Source organism: Artemia sp. Qi Xiang Cuo, chromosome 2, assembly GCF_049724085.1.
Source record: "Artemia sp. Qi Xiang Cuo chromosome 2, ASM4972408v1, whole genome shotgun sequence".
In the NCBI taxonomy this organism is placed as follows: Eukaryota; Metazoa; Arthropoda; class Branchiopoda; order Anostraca; family Artemiidae; genus Artemia; species Artemia sp. Qi Xiang Cuo.
The window spans coordinates 90,385,923-90,406,083 of NC_142795.1; the positions used below are offsets into that span (position 1 = coordinate 90,385,923).

Here is a 20,161-nt window from a genome sequence, read left to right on the forward strand (position 1 = left end):
ACACTACATATACATAGGCCTATAATTTTATATACATATAATCAAAACTACTTATAATAGTGGTCCTAACAAGGTTCCTTGAGGAATTCCATGTTAATTAGGGAGGGATTCAGAGAGAATAGTTTGTATTTTACAGCTTGGGATCTATTTCAAAGAAAACATATATGAAATTTACTAAGAGAGAGTCTACTCCAAGTTTATAGATTCTAGCATCAAATCAGTAAAACTACAATTTAAAAAAAAAACTTTTTTTTATTTTTTTGCATGTGAAATATTATTACAAATAATAATCATGAAAATCTCTTATTGTTGAGAAAGTACCCGTAATTTGACAACCATGTTTTGGTCAGAGGACCCTTGAATTTTGACACCAGTTGTTTCTCATCTGTATCACATTTTCAGTGAAGTTTTGACAGAGTCACCTATATTTCGACAGGACCTGTTGCTGTCTGCCAAGAGTTTTGACAAGGTTATTTCAAGATACTCTCAAAAGAAATGAATATCATAATAGAAGCCCATATTTACATTTTAATTTGGCTGAAGGAACATTTTTAGTTGGTCTGGTATTCCACTACATCAGGCAAGAATTTTCAACACTTGGAATATAGTTTTGTCAATATAATATTAGCTGCTGTTTTAAATTAATTTTATCAATGAAAAGCCAATGTGGCTACATTTTAGAGAAGATTAGTTGTATCTTGATGCATTGGTGCTAATCCCAACTTTTTTTGCCAAAAATATAACCCAGTAATGACAGTTTCAACATTGTATAGCTAAAATATTGTTGGGAGCTCATTTTGTGTTGAAAACAGGAAATGAATTGAATATTCTTTCCTTGTCTGGGTGTAGTGGATATAGTGTCCACGTTTCGCATTGTCAAAATATAACGACGGTTTCAAGAGATGGTGATCCAAGTCAAGACTAAGTAGAGTTATCCTGTTTTGAAGGAAAATTTTGACAGTGGTTCCAAAATTGCATTGTTGAATCATTGAATCATTGGTTGAAAATATAACGACAGCTTCAAGAGATGGTGTTCCAAGTCAAGACTAAGTAGAGTTATCCTGTTTTGAAGAAAAATTTTGACAGTGGTTCCAAAATTGCACTGTTGAATCATTGGTGCCTTTATCCTATTGGCAAAATATTCCTCCAAAGTAAGGAATAGCTTCAGTGTCAAAGTGGCATATCTCTTTATTGAAGTTAATGCCTTTCTCATAAACCCTTCAAATAACTGTCCTCAGCTTTGGGGGCTGGCTTTCCCCTGATTTCCCTAGTTTTGGAAGTGTCAGGTTTCATACTTCCTTTTGTGAGTATATGACCAAAGTAAAGAATAGCTTCAGTGTCAAAGTGGCATATTTCTTTATTGAAGTTAATGCCTTTCTAATGAGCCCTTTCCATAACTGTCCTCAGCTTCCTATCATGGTCTTTTGTACTACCTGCCATTCCATTGACGTTGTTGACAATCAACCCAACATAAATGTCTTCAATCTGCTTTTAGTATTCATCCTCTACTTCTATGAGCCCAAAAGGATACCTTTTGAATCTCTATGTTCCAAATATGGTCAAATCACCAGTCTCCTTGTCAAAAACCATTGAACAGTAGCTATTACTAGCATCAGTGTTGTAAAAATCACTCTGCTTCCACATACTGCACTGCTACATCATCAAGGCTAGGAATGGGTTGGTGTGGATGCTTGATGTATTTGTTCAAATCAACTGGATCAAAACAAGTCTTGGTTGTACCATCTGGTTTCTTAATCAGAACAATGGTATTGACCCAGTCTGTTAGTTTCTTCACCTTCTGTCTGATGCCAGTGCTTTCCAGTCTGTCTAGTTCTTTTTTCAATTTTGTTTAAAAGGCATAGAGATCTCTTTAAGGCAACTAGACAGTTGGCACTGATCCTTCCTACATGTAGATGTGACATTTTCCAGGCAATGGCCTAGTACTGTAGAATATGTTATCGTACTCCTTGAGGATCTGTTGCACTTTAGGTTTGATTAAGCAGTATTGGGTTCCTTATCACATGGTAAGCTGAGGACAAATTTTTATCAAAATCATCTGTTTATTTGTTTGTGTGCCAAGTATTGGACCTTTGTTGGTTTCCATGGCATGAAACACACAATTCTGTGGTTCTTGGTCCTTATACTGAATCAGCATTTGTGCAATTATAAGTACTTCTAAGCTGCATTGCACTATAGCTTGTCAGGATATCCTTGTTGGGAAGCAAAGTAAGCCTAGGTTCCAATGCTCTAAATTCACTGGCTGGGAGAATGTTTGCATTAGCTCCTGTATCAATTTCGAAGTTTATTTTTTTGGTGGGATTCAGGAAGATTAACTCTAGTTATAGGCTTTTGCACTAAATCGATTGTTCAGTCAATAGATTCGGTGAAGTATTAACTTTGTCCTTTGTTTTGAGTTGAAAAGACCTCAATGTCACTGACTGACCTGGTACTGCAAACCTTTGCAAAATAGTTTGGCTTCCAACATTTGGATTAGATCTTGTATGTGCTCTTTTTTAGGATATTTGTGTTCATGGGAGTGTGCATTCCAGTAGAAATAACAGCTTGACGTCATTATCTGTTGCAACGCTTTTGTTTATGTGTGGCTTCAACTTCTTGCTTTATAACCTTATTTCTTGGTTATTTTTTGATTTGTGTATGGGTTTCCACTACTGTTTCAGTCAATCAACTTGTCTCAATAGCTCTTGCTAGTTTAAGTGTTCTGCCTTTGCTTAACAGTGTTTCTCTTATCATGTTTTTCTGTTCACTGAATACCAATGTATCTCTCACCATTTCATCTGAGCTATCTCCAAAATCATAATCTAGGGCTAAATCTGACACCATTAGGAAGGGGAGGTAGAGTACAATTTTCATTGTAACAACCATTTTATTTGTAAACAATGCTAAATGAAGAATCAAATGGTACTGCATTGTTCTTTTGTGATTATACCACTCACTTCAGAATGAGAATGATTCTGCACAGCTACTTAAGTTAATATTACAATTTCATTCCTTTACTAAAAAAGAGATAAGACAACCTATTTTCAGTATAACGTCATTAAATGTCCTGTTCTCTCCAAATTCAGGTTAGTCCAAGTTTGATTCATGATTATATTAAATTATTTGTCCATTTTCAATACTATTCTGTCCATTTTCACCAGTGTCTGCAATTTTACTTAATAACAGCAGTTAAAATGACGCTACATAATTCTTGCTATTTAGCTTCATTGTGCTTGTTATTTCCAGAAACAAAAATCATTTCATGATATTTCTGAAGGTTTATATAACAATACATTTTGGACATAAAAATGGCCTCTGTTATTTCCAATGTCACCAATATTTATAGTGCATTGTGGTTTAGGCATGGTGACGTCTGGGTGACTTTTTGGACACTCAAGTTAACCAAAGCTGCTTGTGTGTTGAATTTTGCTTTTCTGGAGATACAAAATCTATTTTATTAATTGAGCCAACATGATATTTTGGAAAGGTAGAAAAGGCTGGGAAACACTACCCTGGATAGACCAGAGTGTGTTCAAATGGGGATTGTACCCTTTGAAAAAAACAACTGTAAGTATCTCAAACAAAGCTTTTCATGTCTACTCTTATACACCATATTGTTGTATAGCTTAAAAGAAAAAAATTGTAAAGGATTTTTGTTCTGGTTATATGGCTCTTGCTGAAATGCAAGGTTGTTTATTGGATTGAAAACGCATCATTTACTCCATTATGATAAGATTTTTTAATTTCTTTCTTTTTTCTGCAAGGTTGATTTCTAAACACAATTTACTTTCTGAATTAATATCCTGCTCTTAGTAATTTCTTAGAAATATTTGATAAAGTTTATAGAGGTCTTTTAAAACTTGCATTGCAGGTCAGTCATGCAAACATTTAAAAAGGTTATTTTCTCTGGGATTCAACCAACTGGAAATATCCATCTGGGAAATTACTTTGGAGCCATCAGGAGGTGGAAAGAATTGCAAGATGCTGATCACAGCTGCACCTTCAGCATTGTTGACTTGCACTCAATTACTTTACCTCAGGTAATTCGCTAGGTATTTTTTGAAAATATCAGTACTCTTGAAAGTTCCATAAGTCAATTTTTCAGAACTGGGATCATCAATTCCACATTAGGGATAAATACATAATGAAGATATTTTTTAGAGTACGGTGATTCGTAGAGTTGTCTCTTGCCAAAATGTTTGGACAGCAATCTGTGCCACTATTTTACTGGCTTTTTCTTACCAACTGATTGTAAACATTGGCTGACTGAAACCTCCCTATATGATGCCCCTGGTGGTTAGCATACTAAATAAAAATAATATCAAAGACCAAGGATATTTTTTATTTAAGTATTGATAGCGAAAATCCAAACATGTCAAGTACATATTTTCCCTCCAACTAAGGATAACTCAAACCGGATGATAAAGAGAAATGGAAACTACACTGAACATTTTACATATTGTTATGCCTATGTGTTATGTGCATGTACATGCTATTTTTATATAGTATTCCTCTTACCTGAATTATGGACAATTAGAGTCTAAATACTCTCTCTTTTTCTCTCGCTCTCTCCCTCTCTCCCCTCTCTCACCCCCCCCCTCTCTCTCATTCTCTCTCGCTTTCTTTCTTTCTTTCTCTCTCTTAAATAATTTTTGGAAATTGTTGATCATGGCATTATCACTCCCTGATGGTCGTGCTTACTTGTGTCAGCAACAATCTTGTAAATATCAGGCAAAAAATAGTTTCGAATCTCTGCAAAGCTTTCAATCACCAGAATTCAATTCCTAAAGCCCCCCGCCCTGAATACCCCTACTTTAGTATCCCCTTTCAGTTTTTTCCCCCTCCCATACGCACTTCTCCCCCACCATTCCCTGGCATAACCATTTGCAAAATTTTTAGATAGCAGGCAGAACGTTTTATGCGTAATAGCTCCATGCATAGTTTCTAAAACTTCAAATAGTGAAACGAACGCTAATATGTTTTCTGCTCCTTTTCCCCCGTTTCCGTCTCGTAACCGTTTTGCAGCCCTTCATGATGAATCGGATAGCCTAGTTATTGAATTATGTGAGCCTGAAGTTTCTCTCCCGGCTAAACAGACTTTCCCGAAAGAGACAAAAGTAAACAAATGTAAAGTTGCTGAAAAAGAAGTCCCTCAATCACATTTTCATTTTGCTTCTTTTGTAACTTTAAATGCGGAAAGTATCAACGTTGATAAAATGGGGGAAATTGAGGGTTATGTTCAATGAACCGGAGCTGATATTATTACAGTTATAGAAGTACATAAACTAAGTCCTGAACATCTTAGAATGCAAGGTTACAAACAATTTATTAAACTAAGACATCAGAATCATTCGTTGGGTAAGAAAGGTGGGGGCGTAGCGTGTTTCGTACGTGAGCATTTGGCGCCGCGGCTTCTGCAGATTCCTCATATTTGATGACGATGATGAAATGATTTGCATTATGATTCGACCAATAAAGTTTCCGAGATTTGTAACTGGTATTGGTATTAGAGTGTTTTATTGCTCAACTAGTATGGCATCTTTCCAAAAAAGGTCTTTGCTGAAAAGTTAGATTTGTGTGTTGATTTTCTCACTTCTAAGTACCCGAATGTTGGAATTTGCGTTACTGGTGATAAGAACAGTCTAAGAATTGAAAGTTTCAGCAGAAGTCAAGGACTCAAGCAAATAGTAAAGTTTCCGACTACTAAAGTTAATGCTAAGCTCGACGTAATTTGCACAAATTTGTCAGAATATTATAATGAACCCTGACCTACCTCCCCTTGGTGGTAGCTACCACTACACGATAAAGTGGGTTCTGCTGCCTTCATATAAAGTAAAATATGTTGTTTAGAAAGTTTCCTAGCGACCTCTTTCGGACAGGGGTCTCTTAGAATTTGGAAATTAGATTACATCCGAGTCCTGGGATGAGGTAGCAATTTTTGAGTCCTTCGATGAAAAAGCTAAATTTTTGCAAGATAAATTAAGGAACTAATATGAAGAATGCTTTCCTGAGAAAACTTTCAAGCGGTGCAACACAGATCGTCCTTACATAACCCAAGAAATTAATGATTTGATTCAGTATAAAATTCAACTAAGAAAAGAGGGGAAAATAGGAAATGCTAATATGCTCCGCAACAAAGTACGTTAAATGACAAGAAAAGCTGCGACTGAGTATAACCACAAAAAAATTGATAATCTTTTTGAATCAAAGCCTAGCATGTGGTATAAGGAAATAAAACGAATTTGTTGAAAATCTCCTAGTGGTGTTGATTTTTGTTCAGATTCTAATGATGAAACAGTTGCTAACCAGTTAAATGGTAGTTTAGCCATAATAATCCAGTCTTTGCCGCCTCTTAATGTAAATAAAATAAACCAAGAGTATCAGAAAACTCTAGATGATGGCGTACCTTTACCTACTATTTCTGAGGATCAAAGTTTTAGTAAAATAAAGAAACTTAAACGAACTAGTATAATTCCCATAGATTTTCTAATTGAACTTATATATATATATATATTTCCTGACAAATTGATTAAGCCACTAACACAAATTTTCAATTGCATTTCAACTTCTTCAGTTTACTCACAGATATGGAAAACGGGGTATGTTACTCAAATCCCTGAAAAAGATATTGGACTTAATTTCAACGGTGTGAGGCAAATTACTTTCACCCCCTTGTTCATCAAAATGTACGAAAGTCTTGTAGCAAATCGGCTAGAACCTGAAGTTGAACCCCTCCTTGATCCTCATCAGTACGGTAACAGAAAGGATACATCAACATCTCATTATCTAGTCAGTCTATTAAATTTTATTTTTTAAGAATGTTGATGAGCCTGGTAAATGGCTAAACTTAGTAAAAATCGATTTTAAATAAGGTTTCGATTTGACTGGTATTAACATTTTAATTTCTTAAAATAATTTAATTTTAATTTCTATGCTTTTAATTGATTTTAGAGTGAATCCTGCTGTTGTGAAAGTCCTTAAGAGTTTTTTTTAATAAATAAGTTCCAAATTTTAAATTATAAAAGGTCTTTCTCTGAACCTGAGCCAGTTTTTTGTGGTGTACCACAAGGTACCATTCTGGGTCCTACTCTTTTTTTTGTTATGATTAATGATATTGCTGATGATTGTGAAGACCGCTGGAAATATGTTGATGACCTTACCTTTGGAAAAATTTGTGAAGTAAATAAATGTAGCAAAGCTCAAATTTTAATTGATAAAGTGAAGAATAAAGCTTCCAGTTCAAATATGACAGTAAAACTTCTATTTCAACTATTTCATTTTTAAATTCTTCTGAACTGAATTTTCTACCAACGATCTCTGATTCTCTTGAAGTCAGGAAGATTAAACTCTTGGAATTTATTATTACCAGTTATTTAAGATAGGAAGCAAACACATCTAGTCTCGTAAAAAGGGGTAATGCTGGGCTGCAGATGCTCAAGCTTATGTCGAAACATGGCACCACTCCAGATCACCTCCTCCGAATATTTGCATCTTTTATTCGCCCAATTCTAGAATATGCAGCTCCTGTATGGCATTTTGGACTAACGGCTGAGCAAAGCGTCAGGCTCTAAAGAGTTCAGAAAAGAGCTCCAATGATAGTATTGAAGCAGGAAGAACTGTCGTATGAAGAGCTGCTGCTAAAGTTTAAAATGCAAACTCTGAAAAAAAAGAGAAACTCTGCATTGATTTCGGAAGAAAATCTCTGATCTACCCAATCTGCAAAACCCTTTTCCCCCCTCAATCCACATTAAAACGGCTCCCGCGCAGGGTTGCATTGCCTGTTGAGAAACTTCAGCCGGTACCCTGTGCCCATCAGCGGTTAGCGAAAAGTTTTATACCTAGAGTTCCATTCGTTATACATGTAAAAATGTATAACGAAAATCAGGAGGATTGATTTGTGTTTTTTATGTATTTGCTTTTTAATGTGAAATTTTGGGGAAAATAAAAGTTACGCTATCTATCTATCTTATCCAACTGGTATTCTGCATTTGAACAATGGAACTCTATTTGTAAATGCAAAATATCAAGTCATCAAGATTTGATATAAATGTCTGGCAAGTTAGTACGACTGGATTGCTATCTTAGCAGACTTAGTGTTTCTTTTCTGAGATTTCTTTTCAAGTTTAATTGCATATCAGTTTCTTTTCTCTAGGATCCCAAAGCTTTAAATGAAGGAATCTTGAAAATGACTGCAACACTTCTGGCTTGTGGGATTGATCCTCAGAAATCAGTGATTTTCCAACAATCAAGTGTAAGTTGTTTTTCTATATGATGAATAGACCCTTTTCTCTTTTTCATTGCCTCTAGCTGAGACTCCCAACCTCTGAGTCACTAACAATCAAGTGCAAGGTATTTTCTATATTATTAACAGACCTTTTTCTCTTTTTCATTTTCCTCTAGCTGAGTTTCTCAACCTTTGAGCTGAAATGTGTTCCAGAATTGTTATTATTTTTAAGCTCTTCTAAGCTATTTTTCTATATGATTAATAGACCCTTTTCTGTTTTCCACTGCCTCTAGATAAGGCTCCTAATCTCTGAGTCACTAACAATGAAATGCAAGTTATTTTTCTTTATTATTAATAGACATTTTTCTATTTTTCATTTTTCTCTAGAGAATCCAAAATTATTATTTTTTCATAAGCTCTTATGTAGCTTTCTATTAGAATTTAATTAGTCCTAAATGGAAGTGTTCTATACTTAAAAATAGATATTTTCCAATTTTTTTTTCACGTTTGAACCAATAATTTGGGATATTCTTTTTGTTTTAATAACAATCCCACCACTTGTCTCATTTTACCCCTTTAACAACACCAATAGCCCTATATGAATCGTGTTGTTCTTTGTAGCCCTATTCATGCTTTGATCTCTCTTCCAGAAAATCTAGAAAAATTACTGTTTATTTAGCTCTTTTGTAGCTGACTAGTAGAATTAATTTTGCAGAAATTCTACTAAAATTACTTAATAGTTGAAAGCTACTTTCTAGTGGAATTAAATTAGTCCTAAAGGAATGTGTTCTATAAATATCTGGAAATATCCTATGTTACTTTTTTCACATTTGAATAAGTAATTTGGGCTATTAATACTTATTTTGATAATCAGCCCAATTCATCCTTTGATTGGCGCCCCGAGAATCTAAAATTATTACTATTTTTAAGCTCTTTTGTAGCTTTATAATAAAATTAAATTCGGCCTAAGGGGAAGTATATCAGTAATTTGGGCTATTCATTCTCGTTTTGGCAATCACGAGGCATCTCAGCCCTTGTCCAATTCTGTCTCCTAAAATACAGTAAATAGTTTTTTTTAGTGTAATTGATGCATTGATTTGTACTCCAGAACAACCATAAATATTATTTTTTGTTTAGCTTTTCCATAACTTTCTAGTACAATTGATTTGACGGAATTCCATTAGAATAGACATGACTTTTTTACAAACTTGTAAATGCTTATGACTGCGAAACAAAAACTTCCGAAGGTCATCCTACTCTCCCTGAACATTTTGTTTTCCAGGGGTGTAACCATAATCTTGTTTTGGAATTGACCAAAATCATTTCAGGGGATGAGTCGCATAAATTCTTATCCTAACCATTTTGGGGAGATGGCTTCATAATGAGTTGAAACCAAAATATGTTAAAAATAGCAAAAAAATTTAATAAGACTGTGATAAATAAAAAAGCTTTTAATGGAAAAAGAAGCAGAACATGCCAGTTCTGCTTTACGCTGCCGAAACAAAGCCCTTTGAACGAGAAACAAGAGAGAAGAATTCTTGCTTTTGAGAACACGTGTCTCAGAAGGATTCTCAACTTCCATTGGCAGCAAAGGATTACAACCCAATCCATCAGTGATAAAACGTGTCAGCCTTTTGTGACAGATGTCGTATGAGTTCTCGATGGAGGTGCCTTGGCCACGCGCTACGTATAGACAATCCCCGGCTACTGATTGCAGCACTTCATTTGCAACCATGGGGTACTCGCCGCAGAGACAGACCCAGAAACACCATGCACCAAACTTATTTGACAGATATGCGAAACCTAAACACTTTAATCCAGCCTCAGTGGGAGAATTTACTGGCAGCATAGAACTAATGCGTCCATTTCTCTCATTAAGCTCTTAAATAAATTTAGCTTCCCTCTCCCATTATTTAATGATTTATACTTCCTTTTTCCGCCCGCATCTTGAATATGTTTGTCCAGTTTGGCATCCTGGCATCTACTACTACTGACAACTCACCGCAGCACCAAGCCGCCTGAGGCCAACACAGCTACGCACGCTCCTCTTCCATCGTAATCTATTCAAAGCGTCCCTCTTTACATCTTCCCAGGAAGTTCCCATTTCCTTTAAATCTTTCTTTATGACATCCTCCCATCCCAGCCGTGGACGACCTGCTTTCCGTTTGGCCGTAGACGATTGGCCGAATAGGACAATCTTCGGCAATCTGTCATCCTTCATCCGCACAACTTGCCCTAGCCACCTCAACCTTTCTTTCATTATAGTCCTAGAGAGCGGTATTGAACCACATTTTTCGTACAGCCTATTGTTTGAAATACGGTCAGTCAGCCGGGTACCCAGAACAATCCGTAAGTAATTTCTCTAGAAAACATCTAGCAAATCTTCATCCACTTTTCGGAGCGCCCATGCTTCAGATTCATATTTGACCACTGTCTCACTGTAGCTTCTAATATTCTAATCTTGGTTTGCAGACTTTTCTTCATATTCTTCCAAACTTTTTTAACTGTGAAAAAAACACACTGAGCCTTGGCTATTATGCTTTTAACATCTGCACTGCACCCACCATCTCTACTAATAATACTACCAAGGCAAGTGAAGCTGCCCATCTGATCACTCTTTTCGTTACCCAAGGTCACCTTTTTATCTTCACTTATTCCTAGCCTTAGTGACTTCTTAGCATTAATTTCAAACCTATTCTAGCACCCTGAACTCGCAAAACCTCTCGAAGTTCATTCATTTTGCTAACACTTTCATCTAGGATGCTTATATCATCAGCATAATCTAAGTCCAGGAGCCTTTTTCCTCCCCATTTGATTCCGGGGTCTCCCATTGCCTTTCCTGTGTTTCTTAAGACAAACTCCATAAAAATAATCCATATAAAGGGGGTTAAAACACAACCCTCCTTAACTCCTGATTTAATACAAAACCTGATTTAATAAAACCCTGGCATCCCCCATGAAGAATAAGAAAAAAATTGAATCCATTCAAAAAAGAACCCTGAGGATAATGTCCAAATAAAATCTAAGGTTCTATATTCGTTCCTTCTAAAAAAGGCCAAGCTGGAATCACTTGAGCAAAGGATACAACATTTGAGCGTGCCTCCGTTTGCAAAAAATGCAATAACAAACCCTCGCACGGAAAACATTTTCCCCTAAGACACTCCTCAGCCAGACACCGCCTGCCACGTACTGTTTCTGAACCCGTTCCTATCTTGTCCTCCATTCGTTGCTTTACCTCCAGATATGAAAATACCTTTCCCCCTTCATTACTGATAAAATAAACCGCTATTTCTCTTTTTTTATTATTTGGTACTGGTGATACCCAAGTTTTATGTTCGTTTGCTTGTTTTGTTCCCTCATTCTTTTGATATATTCTTGTTTAAACCTATTTTACAAACAAATATTAAAATAAATCAGAATCAAACTCAAAACGAGCAGAAATCAATATGTGTAGGATTCTAAACCCCAAGCTTTCTAAAAGCCAGAATATAATTTGCACTTTGCTAAAAAAAATTTAAATCAATTTAGTGAAAAAAATCTGCATTGTCAGTTTAATATACATATGCTGATATTTATTCCTTAAAATCTTAATTGATTTTTGATTTCTTAAAGTTAGAAAAGTGAAAACAACTAAAAGAATATTTTTTAGTAAAGTATAAATTATATTCTGGCTTTTAGAAAGCTTGGGGTTTAGAACCCTACTAATATTATTTTCTGTTCGTTTTGAGTTTGACTGTTATTTATTTTAATTTTTGTTTGTTTTGGGTTTCATTTATTTATTGATACTAATTTGTGGTAGTTGTATTCTTGTAGATTATTTGATTCTACTTTTATTCATTTTGATTTAATGGAGTTCTTTACTTTTTTTTTAATTTGAATTTTTTTTTTTAGTTAATTTCTGTTCGTTTTATATTGACATGGTCTTTTACAGGGAGAAAGATTGAGCCTATTCTAAAGTTAAACTACCATCCCTTCCTTTAAACCCTTAAATACCACCTGGACATAGCTTACAAACCTTGCCTCTATTCTCTGGGGATTGTTTCGACCATTAAGGCCTTCTTATATGGTATTTAGACCATTCTGAAGAGAATAGCTATCTTAAAATTTCTATTAGATGCATTTCGGGACAATACGACGTGTATGTGTGCGGGGGAGTAGCTGCCGTCGGATCACTTTGACTATTATAAAGAACACTAGAACGTCTGATTACCAATCTAATGAGCCCCCTCCGAAGTTTATATGACCACGCTTTCTATAAAATCCTTAATGTCCCCAGGGCATAACGTATAACCCTTACCCTGAGGGCTGGGGGTTTTGTTAAAGACATATTTTCTAGACCGTTCTGATACTCTGAACAAAATGGCTATCTCAAAATTTTGATTGGAAATGTTTTGAGAAATTATGGGTGTTGGGTGGGGGGGGGCATTTGCCCTTTGATCACTTCCTACTAAAAAAAAGGCACTAGTCTTCTCAATTTCCAATCAAATGAGCCCTTTTTGAAGCTTCTACGACAAAATCGTCTATGAAAACCTTATATGCCCCAAGGGCATAACTTAGGACCCTTGTCCTGAGGGCTACGGGGGGAGGATTGTCGTCTTCAAAGACATAATTTCCAGACCTTTCAACCATGCGGAACGAATTAGCCACACCAAATTATTAAAAGGAAATGTTTGGGGAAATAATGGGAGTGGGGGGATCCTCCCTCTGAATACTTTCGACGATTAAAAAGGGCAATAGCCCTTTCCATTTCCAATCCAATGAACGCTTTCTGAAAATTTTACGACAACGCTTTCTATAAAAACATTATATGCTCCCAGGGCATGTTTTACAATCTTAGCCCTGAGCTCTGAGGGGGGGGGGGGGGTTCATCCTCAAATACCGAATTTCCAGAACTTTAAAATACGTTCAACAAAATGGCTATCTCAAAATTTTGATTGGATGTGTTTGGGGAAATGGTGGGCGTGAGAGGGGGGGGTAGTTACCCTCCAATCAGTTTCGACTACTAAAAAGGGCACTAGCCCTCTCAATTTCCAATTGAATGAGCCCCTTTTGAAGTTTCTACGACAACGCTATCTATAAAAACCTTATATGCCCCCAGGGTACAACCCTTGCCCTGAGGGCTGTAAGGGGGGTTATCATCCTCAAAGACCTTTTTTCCAGAACCTTCAATTGCGTTGAACAAGGTTAGTTGCCCTTGAATCACTCGTGACTATTAAAAAGGGGACTAGCCCTTTCAATTTCCAATCGGATGAGCCCTTTTTGAAGTTTCTACAACGTCGCTTTCTATAAAAAACCTTATATACCCCTAGGGCATTACTAACAACCCTTGCCCTTAGGGGGGTGTCCTCCTCAAAGACATACTTTACAGAACTTTCAACTACGTTGAAAAAAATGGCTATCTCAAAATTTTGATTGGATATATTTTGGGAAATGTTGGGCTTGGAAGGGTGTTAGTTGCCTTCCAATCACTTTCGACAATGAAATTCGGCACTAGCCCTTTGAATTTCCAATCGAATGAGCTCTTATTCAAGTTTCTACGACAAAGCTTTCAATAAAAACCTTAATTCCAGAAGACCTAATTTCCTGAACTTTCAAATACGTTCAACAAAATGGATATCTCAAAATTTTGATTGGATGTGTTTGGGGAAATGGTGGGCGTGAGAAGGGGTTGGTTGCCCTCCAATCATTTTCAACTATTAAAAAGGGCACTAGCTATTTCAATTTCTAAGCGAATGAGCCCTTTTTGAAGTTTCTACGACAACGCTTTCTATAAAAACCTTATGTTCCCCCTAGGCATAGCTTACAACCCTGGCCCTGAGGGCTGTGGGGGGGGGGAGGGTCGTCATCCTCAAAGACCTAATGTCCAGAACTTTCTACTACGTTGAAGAAAATGGATATCTAAAAATTTTGATTGGATGTGTTTGGGAAAAGGTGGGCGCGAGAGGAGGGTTAGTTGCCCTCCAACCAATTTCGACTATTAAAAAGGGCACTAGCCCTTTAAATTTCCAATCGAATGAGCCCTTTTTCAAGTTTCTACGACAAAGCTGTCAATAAAAACCTTATATGCCCCCAGGGCATAACTTATAGCCCTTGCCCTGAAGACTGTGAGGGAAATGTCCTGCACAAAGATATAGTTTCCAGAACTTTTCATTGCGTTGAACAAAATGGCTATCTAAAAATTTTTACTGGATTTGTTTTGGGAAATGGTGGGCTTAGATAAGGTGTTCGTTGCCTTACAATCACTTTCGTCTATTAAAAAGGGCAATAGCCCTTTGAAATTGCAATCGAATGAGCCCCTTTTCAAGTTTCTACGTCAAAGCTTTAAATAAAAACCTTATATGCCCCCAGGCCATACCTTACAACCCTTGCCATGAGGGCTCTGAGGGGGTTATCATCCTCAAAGACCTAATTTCCAGAACCTTCAATTATGTTGAACAAAATGGCTATCTAAAAGTTTTGATTGGATGTATTGGGGGAAATGGTGGGCGTGAGAGAGGGTTAGGCGCCCTTCAATTACTTGTGACTATTGAAAAGGGCACTGGCCCTTTCAATTTCCAATCGGATGAGCCCTTTTTGAAGTTTCTACAAAATCACTTTCTATAAAAACCTTATATGCCCCCAGGGCACAACTTACAACCCTTGCCTTGAGGCCGTGGGGAGGGGGATGTCATCCTCAAAGACGTACTTTACAGAACTCTCAACTACGTTGAAAAAAATCTATTTCAAAATTTTGATTGGATGTGTTTTAGGAAATGGTGGGCTTGGAAGGTTGTTAGTTGCCTTCCAATCACTTCCGACTATTAAAAAGGGCACTAGCCTTTTGAATTTCCAATCGAATAAGCCTTTTTTCAAGTTCCAACGACAAACCTTTCAATAAAAACCTTATATGCCCCCAGGGTATAACTCACTACCCTTGCCCTGAGGGCAATGGGGGGGGGGGGGTATGTCATCCTCAAAGACATACTTTACAGAACTTTCAACTACGTTGAAAAAAAAGCTATCTCAAAATTTTGATTGGATGTGTTTTAGGAAATGGTGCGCTTGGAAGGGCGTTAGTTACCTTCCAATCATTTTCGACTATCATAAAGGGCACTGGCCCTTTGAATTTCCAATCGAATGAGCCCTTTTTCAAATTTCTACGACAAAGCTTTCAATAAAAGTTATTTCAATAAAAGCTTATATGCGCCCAGGGCATAACTTACAACCCTTGCCCTGAGGGCTGAGGCCGGGGGGTGTCTATCTAAAAATTTTGGTTGGATGTGTTTTAGAAAATGGTGGGCTTGGAGGGGTGTTAGTTGCCTTCCAATCACTTTTGACTATTAAAAAGGGCACTGGCCCTTTGAATTTCCAGTCGAATGAGCCGCTTTTTGAATTTCTACGACAAAGCTTTCAATAAAAACCTTATATGCCCCCAGCGCATAACTTACAACCTTAGCCCTGAGGGCTAAGGTTGCCATTCCAAATGGCTATCTGAGAAATTTTTATTGGATGTGTTTGGGGAAAAGGTGGGCTTGAGAGAGTGGCTACTTACCCTCCAATCACTTTCGACTATTAAAAAGGGCATTAGCCATTCCAATTTCCATTCGAATGAGCACTTTTTGAATTTCCTACGGCAACTCCCTCGATACGAAGTGCCCTGGTCTATTTGCCCTTTGGTCACTTTCTACTAATAAAAAAGGCACTAGTCTGCTCAATTTCCAATCAAATGAGCCCTTTTTGAAGCTTCTACGACAAAAATTTCTATATAAAACCTTATATGCCCCCAGGGCATAACTTACAACCCTTGCTCGAAGGGTTGTGGGGGAGGGAGGGTGTCATCCGTAAAGACCTAATTTCCAAAACTTTCAACTACGTTGAACAAAATGGCTATCTAATAACTTTGATTGGATGTGTTTGGGGAAAAAGTTGGCGTCAGACGGCGGTTAGTTGCTCTCCAATCACTTTCGACTATTAAAAAGGGCACTAGCCCTTTGAATTTCCAATTGAATGAGTCCTTTTTCAAGTGTCTACGATAAAGCGTTCAATAAAACCTTAACTGCCCCCAGGGCATAACCTATGACCCTTACTCTGAAGACTGTGGGGGGATGGTCCTGCTCAAAGATATAATTTTCACAAATTTCAACTATGTTGAACAAAATGGCCATCTAAAAATTTTGATTGGATGAGTTTGGGAAAAGTTGGGTGTGAGAGGGGGGTTAGTTGCCCTCCAGTCACTTTTGACTATTAAAAAGGGCACTAGCCCTTTGAATTTCCAATCGAATGACCCCTTTTGGAAGTTTCCATGACAAAGCTTTCTATAAAAACCTTATATGCCCCCAGGGCATAACTTACAACCCTTTCCCTGAGAGCTGTGGGGGGGGGAGGGGTGTCATCCTCAAAGATCTAATTTCCAAAACTGTCAACTACGTTGAAAGGGTCCTCCTCAAAAACATAATTTCCATGTGGAAATCATCTACGTTGAACCAAATGACTATCTCCAAATTTTGATTTGATGTGTTTGGGGAAATGGTGGGCGTGGAAGGGGTGTTAGTTGCCTTCCAAGCACTTTCGACTATTAAAACGGGCACTAGTCCTTCCAATTTCCAATCGAATGAGCCCTTTTCGAAGCTTCTACGACAACTCCTTCGATACGAAGTCCCCTGGTCTAAAGGAAAAAAAAATAATATATTGTTCCAACATCGTTCTTTATTTAGGCAGCGCTACCAATGATATCTTATTTATTGTTTATTGTTTTATTAATTTTGGATAATTCTTTTATTAATATTTTTTAGTTGTTTATAACATAGATTTTTTTTATATATGATATTTAAGTCTAGGTAGCTATGTAACCTGGCTTGTACAATTCTTTTTATTCTCTGGAATACGTAAAGCTTAGGTCTCTGAACATGAATGTTGAGAAAACAAGTGTTGTTTCATATTGCCCCATAGTTATCGTAGATATTAAAAGCAAATTGACATATATGTTAATAAGAGCTTGTCAACCAGTGATTATGAAAGTGAGGAAATAAAGGACTATTAGCAACTACCGCTCATAATGGAGCTGAACCAGAAAATAGTATATTTGTATTTGTATTGTAGGTTAAAGAACATGCAGAATTTTCTTGGATTTTGAAGTGTATTACAACCATGGCTAGACTCGGACGACTTGCCCAGTTTAAAGAAAAGTCTGAAAAGCTGAAGGAAGTTCCTCTTGGCCTATATGTATATCCTGTTCTCCAAGCTGCCGATATTCTTTTATATAAGTAAGCCAACTTGAAATTTATATGTATCCATCTATGCACATACCCGTATGTTTATATTCGAACTGTACCTACTTCTAACTGTTGGTTTACCTTCAACCAGCTAAAACAGTTATTTAAAAAAAAGGTAAGCATGTCTAGCGTTTATATCTAGTATCAGCTTGTGCTAGACCAAATTGATCCTAGTTGTAATAGCCTTTAATTTGAACTGAACTGCCATCATAGAGCTCAGGCGAGAAGCACGTCTTGGCGGGGACATGGCTACATACAGACTGCTAAACAAAGAGCGCAATTCCATGTTGCATAAAGACCGCAAGGCATCCGAACTGCAAGAGGCCGCCAAGAAAAAGGACAGTGGAGCCACCTACAAGATTCTTCGTGAGCTGTCAGGTCAGCACACTCAAACTACGCCATACCTTCGAAGCGCTAGCGGTGAGAATATCTACGACCAATCACAATGCCTCCGCCAGTGGGAGGACCACTTTGAGAAACTGCTCAACTCAGATCCGCCAGACCAGACGGACCATGAGCTAGCAGCTGCTGCGGCTAATACCATACCTGCTCCTGATGGTCCTGAATTTATAGCGGAGGAGATAAAAGCTGCCACCTGCAAGCTAAAGAATAACAAAGCGCCAGGAATATGTGGCCTAACATCGGAATTCCTTAAAAATGGGGGTCCAGCCATGATCCTCTGGCTACAAATGCTGTTTAACCTTGTGTGGCACTCTGAAAAAATCCCCTCAGACTGGAAGAAGGGCCTACTTGTGCCAATCTACAAGAGGAAGGGGAGCAAAGCAGAATGTATCAATTATCATGGCATAACTTTACTCTCAGTTCCTGGAAAGCTCTTCGCTATGCTGCTTCTCAAACGGGCAATAAGATACCTCCATGCCCTGCGTCACCCCCAGCAAGCTGGCTTCATGCCAGGCAGGTCCACCACCGAGCAAATCCATACGATTAGACAGTTAGTAGAGAAAACTCTTGAATATAAGAGGAAGGCGTACATTGCCTTTGTCGATTTTCGATCTGCCTTCGACACTGTTGATAGGCAGTCACTATGGCTAATCCTCCAGTCTGCTGGCGTACCCGCGAAAATCGTCCGTCTCCTCAAAGAGCTGTATAATAACACTGAAAGTGCGGGGATCGTAAATGGACGGCCTTCTGGATATTTCAAAATTAAAAATGGTGTCCGGCAAGGATGTGCCGCTGCACCTGAGCTCTTTAACTGTGTAATAGACCACACCCTGAATAAAACACAGCAGGTGCAGCTGTTTGGCATAGGCTTTGCTGGAAGAGTTCTTTCAAACTTCGACTTTGCCGATGACGTGCCGCTAATATGCGAAAACATTAGTGACCTCAAAACTACACTGGAAACACTGGCCTCTGCCGCTGAGAAATTCGGTCTGAAAATAAATTGGTCCAAGACCAAGATAATGCCCGTTGAGAAAACGCCGTCCAACCCCCTGTCATCTGTGGAAATTTGTGGCCAGACTGTAGAGGTAGTCAAGCAGTTTACCTACCTTGGTTCAATTGTCTGCTCAAACGGAAGCCTAGATGCCGAAATTTCAGCAAGAGCGGCAAAAGCAAACTCTGTCTTTGGTCGCCTTCTAAAAACAGTCTTCCATAAACCCCAGATCAGCCGTCTCACAAAAGCACGAATATATTCTGCTTCGGTTGCCAGCGTTATGCTCTATTCTGCTGAGACTTGGTCGCTGACTCAGACACAGACGCTGAAGGTAGATGCCATCCAGACGAAACACCTCCGAAAAATCGAACGCTCCCGATGACCCGACAGGGTACGAAATTCGGAAATCCTCAGGTCCTTCAAACCCCCACCCCTGTCCGAGCAGCTTGAGTCTCGCTCGCTGCGTTGGTATGGTCATCTGCTCCGTCTGCCTGCCCAAACACCCGCCCGGCTCATCTTTGATTTCAACCCAGCTGCAAACGGCTGGAGGTGTCCTAGGGGAAGACCACGCACCAGATGGGTGGACGTCATCCGTGATCGGCTCGCCTCCAGAAACATCAACCCGGCTGAAGTGACAACCCTCGCCCTGAACCGACCACTGGAGAAGACTGACGGCGCTGACGACTGGTTCCCTCTACGCTGGCGACGCTACCGAGCAAGAGCTTTAAGTGTACCTACTTCTAACTGTTGGTTTACCTTCAACCAGCTAAAACAGTTATTCAAAAAAAAGGTAAGTATGTCTAGCGTTTATATCTAGTATCAGCTTGTGGTAGACCAAATTGATCCTAGTTGTAATAGCCTTTAATTTGAACTGAACTGACTAAAACAGTTGCTTGAAATAAAATGAAGACAAAAAAGCAAGGGATAGTAAGAGGGTAGCTCCACTCTGCTCCCACCATAGGAAAATCGGACAAGTAAGTGTGACGGCCTTCCAAAAAGACAAATGTCAAATTACTGGAAAGACTGTTTCTTGTGATCATTAATTTACTAATAAACTCGTTACCATATTCTTTATAGCCCTTATATCTTCATTATCATTCACCCCCCCCCCCTTGCTGTAGGACTCGAGTTCGGTTCTGATAGGAGCTGAATGTCGCTCCAGTTATAGGATTTTATGTCAGCTCATGTTTTTATATTGGTGACTATTCTGTTTCCTTGTATGCTGAATAGCAGTTGAAAATTCGTTGTTAAGCTGGTAAAACTTTGGGTACTTCGGTGTTATAGCGACGGCACTGT

General features: G+C 38.1%; 1 protein-coding gene across 2 annotated transcripts in view; it reads left to right on the forward strand.

The window, feature by feature from the left end:
• Window positions 1-2,886: 2,886 nt before the first annotated feature.
• The window catches only part of TrpRS-m (Tryptophanyl-tRNA synthetase, mitochondrial), a 42,943-nt gene continuing 25,668 nt past the window's right edge, over window positions 2,887-20,161 (forward strand). The window contains exons 1-4 of one of the 2 annotated variants that reach the window (XM_089108349.1): window positions 2,887-3,083; window positions 3,869-4,037; window positions 8,150-8,248; window positions 17,300-17,463. In XM_089108349.1, coding sequence (XP_088964475.1) covers window positions 3,876-4,037; window positions 8,150-8,248; window positions 17,300-17,463 — 425 coding nt within the window. In that variant the 5' untranslated portion in view covers window positions 2,887-3,083; window positions 3,869-3,875. Of the gene's footprint in view, window positions 4,038-8,149; window positions 8,249-17,299; window positions 17,464-20,161 lie in introns of both variants that reach the window. The other variant, XM_089108348.1, reaches the window with a different exon arrangement.